The 14,731-nt window shown below is 39.9% G+C and overlaps 1 protein-coding gene across 1 annotated transcript in view; it reads right to left on the reverse strand.

Moving 5' to 3' along the window:
- Positions 1-224: 224 nt before the first annotated feature.
- The window catches only part of hs6st3 (heparan sulfate 6-O-sulfotransferase 3), a 58,656-nt gene continuing 44,149 nt past the window's right edge, over positions 225-14,731 (reverse strand). Inside the window, exon 2 of the mRNA XM_022741381.1 lies at positions 225-987. Within this exon, the coding sequence (XP_022597102.1) occupies positions 225-987 (763 nt within the window). The remainder of the gene's footprint in view (positions 988-14,731) is intronic.

The raw sequence follows: 14,731 nt of genomic DNA on the forward strand, positions 1-14,731 counted from the left end.
TTCATAAAGAAACAGCAGAGCACTTGGATCACACTGAAGCTGAGAAAGATAGATGCAGGAGACAGAGTAATGGTGAGACAGAGAGAGAGACACAGATGATGTGTGCGAGAGAGAGAGAGAGAGAGAGAGAGAGAGAGAGTCAAAGGAAATGTTTCTTTTAGTCTTTGAGGAATCTCCATCAGGTGCTCTCTCTCTTACTCCTCTCTCTTTATGGGACCAAAGCTTCACCAGCGGGCCACTTGGCTTGTGTAATCCTCAGTGGTGGTGGGGAAGTCACCATCAGTCGCTTTCTCGAAACCTCCTCTCCCGCCTCTATTTCCGCTCACTCTGTGTTTGGGCGGCCATGGCCTGCCCTGCTCTCTTTGCTCCCTCAGCCAACGCCTCTCCTCGCGCCTCTTCAAACGCACTTCCTGGTGCTCCCTTTGGCGGGTGAACTGGAAACGCTGGAGGAACAGGTCCTTCGCGTACTCGTACAACTGCACGTCCAAGAAGTTGAGCTCCTCGATGCGTCTGCGCACGGGCTCGCTCAGGTCCACGTTGGCAGCTCGCGTGCTGTTGATCTGCGTGAAAGCGGAGATGAAACGCAGGCTGAACGTCCGCTCAAACAGGTACTGCGTCTTGCGTTGAAACTCAGTCAGGCCGTAGAAAGCCATGTTCTTCAAGTTACTCATGGCGCTGCTCAAAAGGATGTGGTTACGCTGGCTCTCGTTCATAGAGGACAGGTTGTAGCAGCCAACCAGGCTCAGGTCAGCCAGCATACGGACCTGGCGGTTATTGGCCAGGTTGGATGGGCAGTTCATGAACTCTGTCAGGGTGACACCAGACCAGTCGTCCCCACTGTAGCAGGTGGGCAGCTCGTCTTGGGTGGGCGAGCGTCCATCACACATATGGAGGGCTGTCTTCCATGTGGCTCCACGCTGGACGTGCTTCCACTCACTCAGGTAGCGGGAGACTGGGTCGCGCAGCATGGTGATGTAGTAGAAGTTCCTGCAGCCAAAACAAACACAGTTAGAGAGCTGTGAGCACATCATCATCACAGAGGGCTGCCCTGCATTGTGCTGACAGATGGTGACTTTTGTCTGTGTATGAAACTTCAAGGTTGAATGCTAATTGGCAAACTGAAAGTCTCACTAATGAGATTGTTATAGAATGTCTATATATTGCCCTTGAAAACTAAAGCCTTACATCAAAACAACGATTTTACAGAACTGGGCTAGGACAGTTTTCTTCCCCCACAGATATCTGCCACCTGCCATGATGGACAATAATTGGGAATTAAGCCATGATCATAACCGTTGGACATAGAGGAAGTGAGTTCAAATGACCCAACTAAATCCCAAACATGTCACTGATACAAAATAATGAGGATTTCGTTTTTGTAACGCAAATCTGCTAAACTTCTACCCATCCTTTGTCAGCCAATCGCAGCAGGGCATTTTGCAGGAGAAAACACATTTGGCTGGCATTTTGGCAGTGTAGAACTGGTAAATGAGCACTATCCTTATATGTACACACAATTACCTCTCCCCCTCGGAGTGAATACGCCGAGAATCATCGCTAAAGAACAGTCACTGGACATGGAAGACAAACGAGGAAGCTGAACTTCATCATTTAAATATGATAAAGCTTTTTGGCTGGAGAAGCAGTTTCTACCATAAAATTAATAGCAATATTACTAGAACAAAAAACGCCGAAAAATATCAAATAACAGCAAGGGTATAATTTATGTCTGATTCTGAAGTTGATATTTTGTTCGGGAGTGAAGCTACATCTGCCCTTGATGGCCAGGTTGAGGACCTTCAAAGAGATCCGCTCTGCTGAACCACAGGTATGTCAGAGCGCATTCTGATGGAAAACAAAGATTGGACAGGTGTTAGCCAGGTAAACCTCTCCTAAGATGAAGTCCTGTGAGTGCCATGTGAATATTTAATGATGCGACCCCCCCCTTCCCTAGAGAGCAGTCTGGGCAGATAAAGTGGAGTGTGGCACTGAGATTTCCCACTGACTCCAAAGCTGCTCTCAGTGCTGCATCAGTTGCTTTAACACAGCAAAAACATCCACACAGACTCACCCAGAAGTGGAAATAAAAGAGCTTCACAAACACACTCCCCTGTGCTCATACTTGCTTGTCCTTCAGGGTTGGATTCTGAAATTGTGCACTCAGTAGAATATTTTGCCCCAACTTTATTTACTTCCTGTTCAATTTTTGTCCTTACTTGTCCTGAAAAATGAGCTGTATGGACCCACTAATAAAACACTGTGATTACATCATGGGAATGATTAGAGGTTAAGTTGAGGAGGGAAATCAATTTTAGAGCTGAGAGTCAATTAAATGATTAGTCGATCAACAGAATATTCATCACCAGCTGTTTTGATGACTGATTAATCACTTTGGCCTGTTTTCAAGCAAAAACTTAAATATTCTCTGGTTGTGGCTTCTCCAATATGTGGATTTACTGCTTTTGTTTGTGTTGTGCGATTGCACATTTGGTACCTTTGGATATTTTTCGGTGTGAGATAAACAATTAATATATTAATTGAAAATTGAAAACATTTGTGTGTAATGTTTTTTTTTTTTTTACCCATGATCTACGCATTTCTCTAACCTCAACCTCGTCTAGTCACTTTAACCCAAAACTTAACACTGGTTTAGTGCAGTAACCACGCATAGGATGATATGCATGGTATGAATCAAACCTTTTCTTTGATATCACATTGATGGACGTGGTTTGAGATGAGCACACACCATTAACAGGAAAATATTTGGGTGTATTTTTGTGCACAAATAGTAATATTATCTGTCTGTACCAAAAATATGTCTTGAGTTTATCTGGAGATTTGTCCAAACACTGCCGCGAGAATGCCATCACTGACAATGTTACCCAGTGTGAGTCAGGCAAGAAGCTGTGATTAGAGCCCTGGTGGCAGCAGCTGTATCCTGGCACTTGCTCCTGGAGTTGGCTGACTGCAGATACATCCTCATTAGACTGTCTCTGGGACATAAACACATGCAGCAAGTGTTGTTTGAGTGCACTCGACAGCCCAAAGGTCAGTTGTGTGCACCATCAGTGTCAAAATGCATCAGCATCAACGGGCCCGTGGAGCTGTCTTGAGGAGGCTTTCCCGGAGTGATACAGATGGCTGTCGAAGAGGGAGGGGGCAAGCTAACAGGCCTCTCTTACCTCTGGCCTGTGTTATCATCAATACCACCCCTACAGTCATTTCACACTCACTATCAAAACCACTGTGAGAAGTTTACCGTGATGCTGTTTTCCAGTAAATGTTATTGTTATTGTAAAATCCACAGCAAATACCATTGGAAGCAGCTTTGATAAGACTAATATTGTACTGTTTTGTATGGCAACGCTGTGACAGAGCCACATCCCCTTCCAAAGATTTTTCCCTGCCTATTTTAGTGTGGTGAAGTCGAGAACCCAGCTGAACTCTAGTTAATCATGGATCAATAATGGATAGGAGGCACATCGCAACTTATCCTGCCCCAGAATACTCATCTCTACAGCAGCAGCACATCAGCCAGTCTTTACTGGAGCACAAACTAAATAGGGGTCATTAAACAGAGATGGAAGAGGAATTCGAAAGTATGGATAAAAATGGAAACTAAAGCAAGGAATGATGAGTAGAGCAGATGAATGCGCGGCTGCAGATAGGAATACTAAAGCTTGGTGTAATTTAAATAGATGCAGTTAATGGATACGGCTAGCTTTTGATAAATACATGGATGGAAGACATTTTTGATAGTTATGTCATTAAAGCAATATTACAGCAATTTGAGATGACACATTTTTTTCAGTTATAAACTAAAGAGCTACTTTGAGCATTAAGGAAACAACTCGCACCAATCACAAATCCATACTACTTACTAATTCTAAGCAGGTTTTTAGTGTGTTTAAACTGGAAAACTGCCAAACAGGTACACTCAAAAGTCAGTGTGCTCACTAAAAAAATCATTCATTCTTGAGTGTGCTGTTGATAGACACTATTTTTCTACTATGTAATGGATAGTGACATAATTCCAGGAAGACCTCAACAGACAAAAGATAACTGTTCAGTAAAAACACTTTGCTGTTGATTTGCTAGGTTCCGTTTGCAGCAGCGTCCCCAATTCACAGCTTGTTTTCCTTTGCACGTCACACGTCACCAGTTTAGGAGGCTTAAGTTTATTTCCTGTGTAGGCTACTATCTGAAAATAAAATCTATCGCAGTATTAATATATACTGTATACAGTTAGTATTTAGTACAGAATTGGGACACAGCTTAGCCTACAGTCGTACTAACAACTCTGTGAGGCTTTGAGCTGAAGTCAGCATATTAACATACACTGCACTAATCATCAGCATTGTCATTGTGATGACAATGCTGATGATTAACTGGTATAATGTTTACCAGGTTCACCATCTTAGTTTAGAGTGTTTGCATCCAAAAATCTGCTAATTAGCACTAAACACAATGTGCAACAGATGTTGATGGGAATGTCATTTTTGCAGGACAAATAAAATGTTTGACTTGATGATGGCACTAACTGAAAAGTAAGAGAATCAGTTTATTACAGTTCATCGTGAAGAAAGAAAAATGTCAATTTTATGGTGATGCTGGATGAAAAGTCACGGGATCACCAAAATCATTTTAGGATTCATCCTTTGGGAACATCTTTACAAAATTCCATGGCAATCCTTAGATATCGTTAGATATTTCAGCCTGGACCAAAGTTGTGGACCCATCTAATGAGACATTTCCATCGCTACAGAGCCACACCAGCCCCCCCCCCAAAAAAAAAAACAAAAAAAAAACAGTATGTGTCTGTATAGTCTGAATTGTCACTAAAACACTCCCTAAACCCATGCAACACAAATGGAAAGTCTTTGCACTGCATTTTATACCCAGTACATATCAGTGCAACAGGCAACTGGCTTTTAATTGCCCATAATTAGCCTCAATGACATGATTTCAGCCCACTGCTTCCCCCTGATTGCAGGCTGCTAAAAGGGACATTGTACTTGCAGCCTGAGCACATGGTGTTTGGAAGTGTATGAACTGAATCCTCTCATTAAGACATTCATGTGTGGGAGCTGGATGTTGTTGCAGGTGATTGAGGATGGCCGAGACAATGGGGAAAAGCAAAACAATATCTCTCTCTGAGCTGTGCAGAAAGTTGTTTAGAGCAAAGGCAAATACAGTGAGCAGTAAATAAGTAGAGACAGACCATGTCCCAGTACAACAGTGGGACTGACTGATCTTGGGATGCAATATGATAGACACTGTGTGTGTGTGTGTGTGTGTGTGTGTGTGTGTGTGTGTGTGTGTGTGTGGTCTGAGTTTCCTATAGAATTTGAGCAGTGCATTAACACCATTAAATCTAACAAAGAGCTGTCACATTTAATGTCTATTTAATTGTTTTCTGTTGTTTTAATATTATTTTGATTTTTATATTCATTTTAAAATTCCTGCTGTGTTCCCGACTGTATACTCTATACTGTTTATTTCCCCATTGGCATTTTGAGGCTCTCAGCAATGTACAGTTCTTTCTTTCTTTCTTTTTTTTGCCTCTATTTGATGGAGTACAGTACAGCAGAGAAGCAAACAGGAACTGTGGTGGGAGAGAGTCTATGTTATAATGATGCACCCTGCTTTTCACTCAACATAGAGCCATTAAAGGGACTCTTAATCAACTTCATTCTATGGCTAATGAGATTCTACATTAAAAAACAATTTTCAGCTGAAGTTAGAACAGTTTTGTTGCTTTCACATGGGAGATTTCTGCAGGTGTTGTTTTGTCTGTGCTCATCTTACTCATCCTGACCCTAACCCACTGGTTTAAAGCGAGCTGAGTTCAGTTGGCAAAAGGTGATGTAACATACTTCAGTATACAGATCTGCATTAAAATTAGTTACCGGTTTTAATGTTGTGGCTGATTTGTGTATGGTGCGACAAAGTCCGTGTTTGGAGTAGGTTGGGATGGGTGGATGGGTCGACCAAACAAACCTATAGTTTTTAAACCAATAGCTAGTCAGCTAATAGTTTATTTTGTCCATGTCCATCCCACAGTCTTAACCACAGTTACACAACAGTTAGTTCCGACCAAGTAATTTTATTGGACGAGAGTCATTCCATAAGTGCTGATATGGAGTAAAACAGCACTGGGACTTTAAACTACATCACTCCGCCTTACAGGTGCTCTCTTAACCGTTAATTAGGGTTACATTAATGGTTGGTGTCTATCTTAGATTGTTACAAACTTTGCAAAGATAAAAAATATTTCCAGAAATAACATTTGAATTAAACTATGTATGATTGTCGAAAAAGGATGAAGGGAAGAAGTCTAGATACTTCAGTGCACACCTGAGGTAATATGTAGACAAAGTAGCAAGCTAGTATGCACTGTGCGGGCCAGGAAAATGTTTATGTGTTGCTTAGCAACAATCCAGTACCAGTCCAGTTGCGGAACTATTTGTCTTGGCGTGAACAAATAAGTGATGAAATAAACAAACTAATTATAATCTGTTGTTGCTTATTCAACTAATATGGCGCTTGTAGAACTGTTGTATAAAAGCAATATCACACTCAACATCATGATGTTGTTCTGAATATCAGCATGTCTGTGATTGCGGCCTCGTACCTATGACCAAATTGTTGATCTTTAACTAATGAATATTTATTGACATAGTCAAATACTTGTGAAGTGTTCTGGTAAAAATGCTGCTATCAGTAATTTGCCCTTCATTTAATGTTTTATTTTCTCACATTTTTATGACAAAGCCCAGTACAGCTTTTCTGACAACACATTATGAGTCAGTGTGATTCAAATCAATGATGTTGGAATAGGGCAGTGTGTTAAAATCACTGCTATAACATTCAGTACCTTCGCTCCAGATGAAAAACATACCAATCATTAGAGGAATGTTTCCAGGGGTAGTCTCCTGAAGACATAGTACAGGGTACAGTACCCCATGAGAACGGGGTATTCCTGTAACTTTGCACCTTACTTGACTCCTGCCCTTTTCTCTACTCTGCTTCTCCTCCATGTCCTACAGACATTTGTGTTCCCTACGGATCTATAACCTTTTCTTAAAGGTTGTCACATTAATCACGCTGCTGATTTCACTCGTCAATCTCCCCCTGTATCTCTTGTGTTTATCTCTCGTTATGCTGTGCATGGCCCGTCTTCACTTCCCTCCACTTGAGGCACTGCATATAAACACGCTCTCCTTCCTTTGTTTTATAGCCTTTTCCGAGTGACTCCTCATTCAGGTAAATCATGGTAATGATAAGTGTTGATGAGACAGGAAGGCAACATGGTGAGTTTGATTCTATCTCAAGAAACAATTTCAGTCTGGTATAGTTTTGTATTTTAAGATCTGAAATTAACAATAAACAAGAACTCTTGCAAGCTGCTTCTGAAGACACATTATTAAACACCATGGTGACCATGGACCATACAGTGTATTAAAACAGGTTTACTGAGTGCAAATATACACTTCATATAACCCTGTTTCCTTGAAATTATGTTTATATACTCTAAATCTGCAACAGGAAATGTGTTCTGAAGGGAAAATAATGCCGATTAGATTACATTTTCTGTTAAAATAATGATGACATTTTCTTAATTAACAAAGTTAAGTTTAGTGTAGAGAATGATGAACATTATAAACATATCTGAGAAGTCCCAACAGACAGTTATCAGGTTGTGTTGTCTCTCAGACATGATCTGAGCAGTACATTTGATCACAGTTGATTTTTAGCAGTCAACAGCAGGCCTGAATGGGAATGTGGTTATGCCAGTGGCACTGCCTTCAGCTAAACTACCTCAGCTCTCAGTGAGCTGGCCCCAGTGCTCCCCCTTAACCAATAAACAGCTGTAGGGTTGCAACGCAAGCACTTCAAAAATGCACAGGTGTATGGATGCACTGAGCATGAGTACCCCTCATTCACTATGTATTACAGTGTAGAGTTGTTGAAAGCTTGGCTTCATGCAGAGGTTTGAAACACAAAAGTCAATGTAAAGGACAAAGTGTTCTAGTTTTGAATCATGAGGAAGAAATTTGTTCTACAGCAGATATGACTGCATGCTGTTGCTGTACGACTCATCTGTAAAGCTTTATGTTAGAGGAACACAATACCTAAGTGGATGTTTAAGAAGTAAAGGCTGAAAACACTGTCATATGGCTTTTCGCTGAATAAGAGTATGAGTCACTGGACTCAATAATGGTGACAAATGCATGTTTAATTTCTACAAATATCAACAAGATTTACAAGATTTACAAATGTGAATGAGGCTAATTAAATATATGATCTAATGAAAGGGTGACGAGTTATGCTATCTTTTGAAATTCCAAATGAATGTGATGGAACGCTGGATGTTTTACAGTGAACAGAAAAAGCAACATGCATTTGTGGAGAATTTGAAAAGAGTCTTAAAACTCAACACAAAAGTAACCCAATCCACACTTCAGGTGATCTGTGCACACACATCTAACAATGTGTAAATAGATGCAAAAAATACATATTTTTAGGCATTTATAGGCACAGGAAGCTCTTCAGAAGCAAATATATATGTAAAATACTGATATTTATTCAAGTTGGAATGAATTTATTTATATAAAATGATTCCAACTTGAATAAATACCACAGACAATGCATTTGTGAACACCATAAGTAGCTCACAAATCATCGTGTACATTTTTAAACCTATTTTTTATTTGCAGATCATGAAACACATACTGTAATACTGAGTGACTATTACCTCTTTAATTAATATCTCTCCATAAGTGTGTTCCTGAGTATTGAAGGGAAAGAGATTATTATGGCCATGTAACCTGTGTGAGGCTCCATATACTCCTCTGCTCCTATTCAAACCTTTTCCTTTTTTTTTTTTAACCATTTCTGACATTAGGTCAAATGAAAAGCCTTCCAGAATGATGTATGCCCACATCTAATTGTGTTTTTTTTCCAACATCTAATACACATCGTGCTGCTTCTATTATTCTAAGGAAAAGCAGTACCAGTCAAAACAATCAGAACACAGCTCTCTGAGGAAGTTTGAATTCACAGCCCCTTGAGAAAGAAAGGAAGAAATAATGATTTAAAAATATGTGTTACCTAACAGGATCTGCAGTGCAGACAAACAATGTCAGATTGAACTGCTCATCGGTTTTAGATCACAGTACGTAAAAACTCATCTCACTTAACACCATAAAACAAGACATTTATTTGCTCTGCATTTCACAGTATACAATGCTATGTAAGACTTACACAAGATACAAATACAGTATATTCCAATTAACAGCTTCTTCAGTTTGGGACTGCTTGACGAATGTCTAATGTTGTCTTTTAAACAACACAGTGACATTAACTGATTCTTTAATGGTAAATCAAATAACTTTAAATAAAGAGGCAACTGTCCATTTAATTCCTCCTCTCATTCAATAAAGATAGGACATCAGGTTATAAGTTGAAAAGCCCTTCACACCTTGACAGGTATTGTAAGAAATTTGACATGATGAAAATAAAAGCGAAACCTTCTGGCAATTATATGTTACTACAAAATGTATGTTTTATTGAATCCACTTCGTCAATGTATATTGTATCCGTCCCTATACCACTGAAAAAAAACTAACCTTGGTTTCTTTACAGTTAGACTTTGACACACGTAAGCTTGCCTCACTGAAATTACATGTAGAGGAGAAAGGAAAACACTTGACTAGAAAAATGTTTCTAATCTATTATATAGCAGCTAATTATAATGCCCCATTTAGTGAGAAAAATAAAGTGTTTGGAGCTGCTGCTTTATAGAGGGAGGTTTCACTTAAGTGCGTTTTAAAATATACTGAGACATTCTACATGGACAGGATAGAGATTTTAATTGAAGGGACTGCCACATCAAATCTAACCTGTTTATGTAAAGGCAGGGTTTTCATCACTTGAGTGAGAGAAAATCAGGCCAGGTTCATATATGAGATGTGGCTTAATGTGTATGATGACTCACTGGGTTATGTAGTCAGACTCGCTCGACATGTCTCAGCTTGCCCCTGGTTCAAGTTATGCAAGTGACAGCTTTTATCAGTACTGACCGAGAAGAGATGATAAGAACGCTACAAACACAGGAGGCAGATAGATGTATTGTGAACTAAACTCTCAGTAGGCTTGGTGCATACAAAGAGTAGATTCTGCATATTTTAGGGTCTATTTTGCTACACAAAGCCTTTGTGCGGCTTTATGTGGGACTGGTATAAAGAATGTACTTGACATTTACGTTATAATATAAATTCTTGTCAAATTTGAACATGAATCAAATTATCATAATTCACTGTTCATTAGCACAAGCCAGAAAGTTGTACTTGGGTTGCATATTTGCCTACAAAATGTTGGAACATGACTCATTTTCTGTTAAAAAAAAACAAACTGTTTGGACCAAACATTGCATTTCATCACTTAATTTTATGTTTTTATTTTGTAATATTACATTTAAGTAAATATACTAACTTACTGCTTACAATTTAGCATGGCTGAATAAGTTTCTTATTATATTAGCATTCCAGCTATTGTTTAATGTTCACTTATACCCAGTGTATGCTATTTCATTTAGAAGGGCCAGAAGGGCCAGATCCTTTGCTAACACATAAACTGTCTGCTTCTGTTGGAGGGTCCTTACTGTTAGAAGAAAGTTTTTCCTCCCCACTTTTGCTAAGTGCTTGATAATTGTGGGAACTGCTGGATTTCTCTCTGAAACATTGTAAGGTCTTGACCTTACCCTGTAAAGTGCCTTGAGATAATATATGTTATGATTTGGAGCTATACAAATAAAATTGAATTGAATTGAATTGAGCAATACAGCATAATGGTTCTTATGGCTTAAAAACAATTGTACAATGATCCTTTTTTTTGCATGTTTTGATGCTGAAAAGCAAATAATAAGCAAATAACTTGAATATTTCCATTTTACCGTATGATACTTCAAACTTCAACTCCAATATATTTCAGAGGAAAATACTAAAAATAACCGAATAACAGAAATACAAAACAAAATAAACATAAAAGCAAACAGGATGTAAAGTAGTTAAAAATCTCTCTAGCTTCAACATCAAAACACTGCTTATAAATTGATGCATCAATAATTATAATATTCCAGTAATTTAATATATACAGTAGGATGATATAGCCTCTTAAAAGGGTGATTCTGTGTAATGAATACTTTTACTCCTCATACTTTAAGTGTATTTTGCTGACAAAACGTATGCATAATATTCAGTAAAATGCCAAATACAGGACTTTTACATCTGTGAAAAAGGAGCTTGGAGAAGAGTCTGAATGAACACCAGAAACAGTCAGCACCAGCTGTCACAGCATCAACTCGAAAAGGTCAAAAGTCATCAACCAGGAGTCAGGGGACAGCTGCAGAAATGTCGAGTAGGACATTCACATCCAAAGGACATCTTTAATGATAGACTCGGGCAGAGATGGGAACTCGAGGCTTCAGCACTTACTAACTTGAGACTCGTCCTCAAGAGACTTGAGCCTCGACTAGAAATTTGGGACTGGTGAACCATCTTTAACTTATTACCTCCCCTGCGGAAGTAATGTGTTCACAGATTTCTGTCTGTTTATTTGTCAGCAGGATTATACAAAAAGTGATGATTTGCACTGAACTTGGTGGAGGGCTGGGCCATGGACCAGGGAAGAACACATTACAATTTAGGGCAGACCTGGATCATTTTCTTTGACTTTGAATTTTTATGTGACGGCCAGTCTGTCCCTCCGACTGTCTGTCTGTTCGTCCGTCCGTCCGTCCGTCCATCCGTACTATTCTCATGGATATCTCAGTAACACGTTGACGGAACATCTTCAAATTTAGCACAAACATTCACTTGGATTCAAGGACAAACTGATTAGATTTTGGTGGTCAAAGGTCCAAGGTCAAACTCAGTGTGACCTCACAAATCACTTTTTGGCCATTACTCAAGACGTCACACAGCAATTATGAGGAGTGGCTAATCAAAAGGCATGAAAAGATTCCAGGTTGGCCGAGCTGGCTGTTGGGCTGCAAGGGCAAAGACGAAAGAGAAGAGGGAGCGAGCAAGAGAGAGAGAGAGATGTGTCGTGATGATCGGCCCAGTGGAGCAGGCCGCACGGCCCACTGTGGCTCTGCGTGGCCATCATCCACCTCACGTCTGCCTCCCCAGCAAACGACAATTAGTTTGGTCCCGTGCGGCGACAGACAGGATCAGAGCAGCAGAGTGAGTTTAGGACCTCAACTGGCAGTGAGTCCAGTTTTACAGAATAAGCAGTAGGCAGAAGGCAACAGGAATCTGGTGTGAGTTGATTTAACGGGATAATGTTGAATAGCTTCGTCTTCTGTGTGATTAACTCAGATCTACAGAATTCTATTGAAGTAAACACCTTGTGAAGGGAGAAAAACTACTAAAACTAAAATATGTTTGGTGCTGTATTTACTGCTGTACTGTTCAGTCTGAGCTCTACTTACTTATACAGAGAAAAGTGAAAAAAGTGCAGATTGCTCTATTTCATGTATTGTTCTAATTCATTTATCCTCTGTTTACATGATTCCTTCTTGTGCGACACAAGCCTGTGTGATGGTGTTTCCAGATGGGTTTTTGGCCTTGGCAGAGCTCTGCGCTCTACTGAGCTTTTTTTTTTTTTTTTTTTTGGCACATTAACATAAAGGAAATGTCTGATGAGTTGAATGTCATCCCCTCCCTTATTAACATGCATACCTATAGTGATAAAGGAGTGGCGATAATGCAGTACATGCTTTGAATCCCTTATATATGGCAATGCAGGAGATGATGGAATACTCATTACAAACATTAGAGACTTGACCTGGACTCTATAGCTCAAAGACTTGAGACTTGACTTGCAAAAAATGACTTGTGAGGATCAACAGGGGTTGTAATCTCCCCCCATATACCACCAGTTGTTGTTATGTGACATATGACCCACACGTAGGACACATGACGACAACTGAGCCAGCTCCATGACAACCGAACAAACTCCCTCCGCTAATCCGTGGACCTTGAAGTAACATTATTTTGATCTGTTTGCCCAGAACACCGTAACTGGCCATTTACCACGAGGTGAGACCCTATTGTGCTATTTTGAGCTGGAGAAACAGATATTGCTAGTCTCAGCACTGATGCAGCTGTCAGACCACAGAAAGTGTAAAAAGTAGAGATGTGATTTGGGGATATTTGCTCTTAGAAAATATATGAACCAAGTGATATCCTGTGCTGTCACTGTCACAAACCTGGCTGTTTCTGATGTTGCAGATATTACTTGCGCCAGAGGAATCATCTTCTGCAGGATACCAGCCATTCGTGATCAAAAGGATACAGCAGTGTAGATATTACGTAGGAGTATGACTGTTTCCGACGTGAACTGTAATGACACTGTTGTGTTGCTGGTATGAATCTGCATTTTGTTCTTTACATTTGAAATATTTTCCAGTAGAGAATACCACTCGGCTTCGTCACGCGGTCGTCAGTGTGAATCCTGATGCGGTTGCCCGTGGCCCACAATGTGCCAAGGAACATTTAGTCGTCTACTTTACATTCATAGTCTGCAAGGCTTTCATTTGCACAAAAATCACCGCGTATGAAGGCAATTTAGCTCTCTCATTAAAAAGACATAACCGCCTCAGAACTTAATGGCATCTCACAGTAAAAGAGTGAGCCTTTGGAGTTTTGAGATTACATCTTACATCTTGTCACGCAAAATAAAAAAAAAAAAAAGCGGAACTGCTGGTATCACCACTGTTTGAATGAAAATGGACAAGAGAATACTGTGAAGTACGGATGTACTCAGACGTTGTGTGTATTTGGTAAAAGTTTGCATTTTGCTGCAATTGCTATTAATAGTTGCAAGCAGTTTTAGCTGTGCTTGTGACAGAATATATGTAATTCAGGTGTTTTAGTCAAATAACATATAAAATCTTCACAAACTGTATCAGTAATCATGAGATTACCCACAACCCAGCATGTTACCTTTCACAGCGCCTTTTACTATAAAATCTATCACATGGGAATAACGCATTGTAGTGTAGGCTTTGTGAAAAGAACTTTCCTGAATATGCTTGGTTTCCAAGCAGCATTGGTGGTGGATTATAATTCATCTTGATTAGTGCTATCATTTACCACTTTAGAGATGTTACAGCAGGTGACATGTGCTTAACCTTGTGAAAAAAAGGTGAAGAAAAAAAACCCCCTGAGTGCTGCACCATACACTATGAGTAAAGATGCTTAAAGAGAAATCACTTCTCCAGGTAATGACTTCCTCCATCCCTGAGGTCTTTAATTTCAGCAGTCATGAAAAGTGACATTGATATTACCAGCGGTAAGGTGATGGAGACTGATGGGGACTCTACTTTATCAGTCCACTTGAACTGTAAGGTTACGTATACGCTGTATTCCCAAAGCAGAACGATACAGATATTCAAATGTGGTGTGTTTTGAACATCAGCACAATAGATTTGTTTCGGTTGTTCATACAGTTGTTGAATGGCTTGAACCTGGGATTATGTGGCAAGCTCTTGCCTTCACTGTGTCCCTGGTGAGTAGATGTCCTTGGTCTGTGAGACCACGTGCGTTATTCAGCATGCAAGGTCTCTGCGGTGCAGCTGTGCATCTCTGCGCTGTCCCGCTTCTCTCAGACAAGATGAGAATGAGACTGGAGACATGCATTATTTGTAACTGATACCATTCCT

This window comes from Seriola dumerili, unplaced genomic scaffold (assembly GCF_002260705.1).
Source record: "Seriola dumerili isolate Sdu_G_001 unplaced genomic scaffold, Sdu_1.0 BDQW01000052.1, whole genome shotgun sequence".
NCBI lineage: Eukaryota > Metazoa > Chordata > Actinopteri > Carangiformes > Carangidae > Seriola > Seriola dumerili.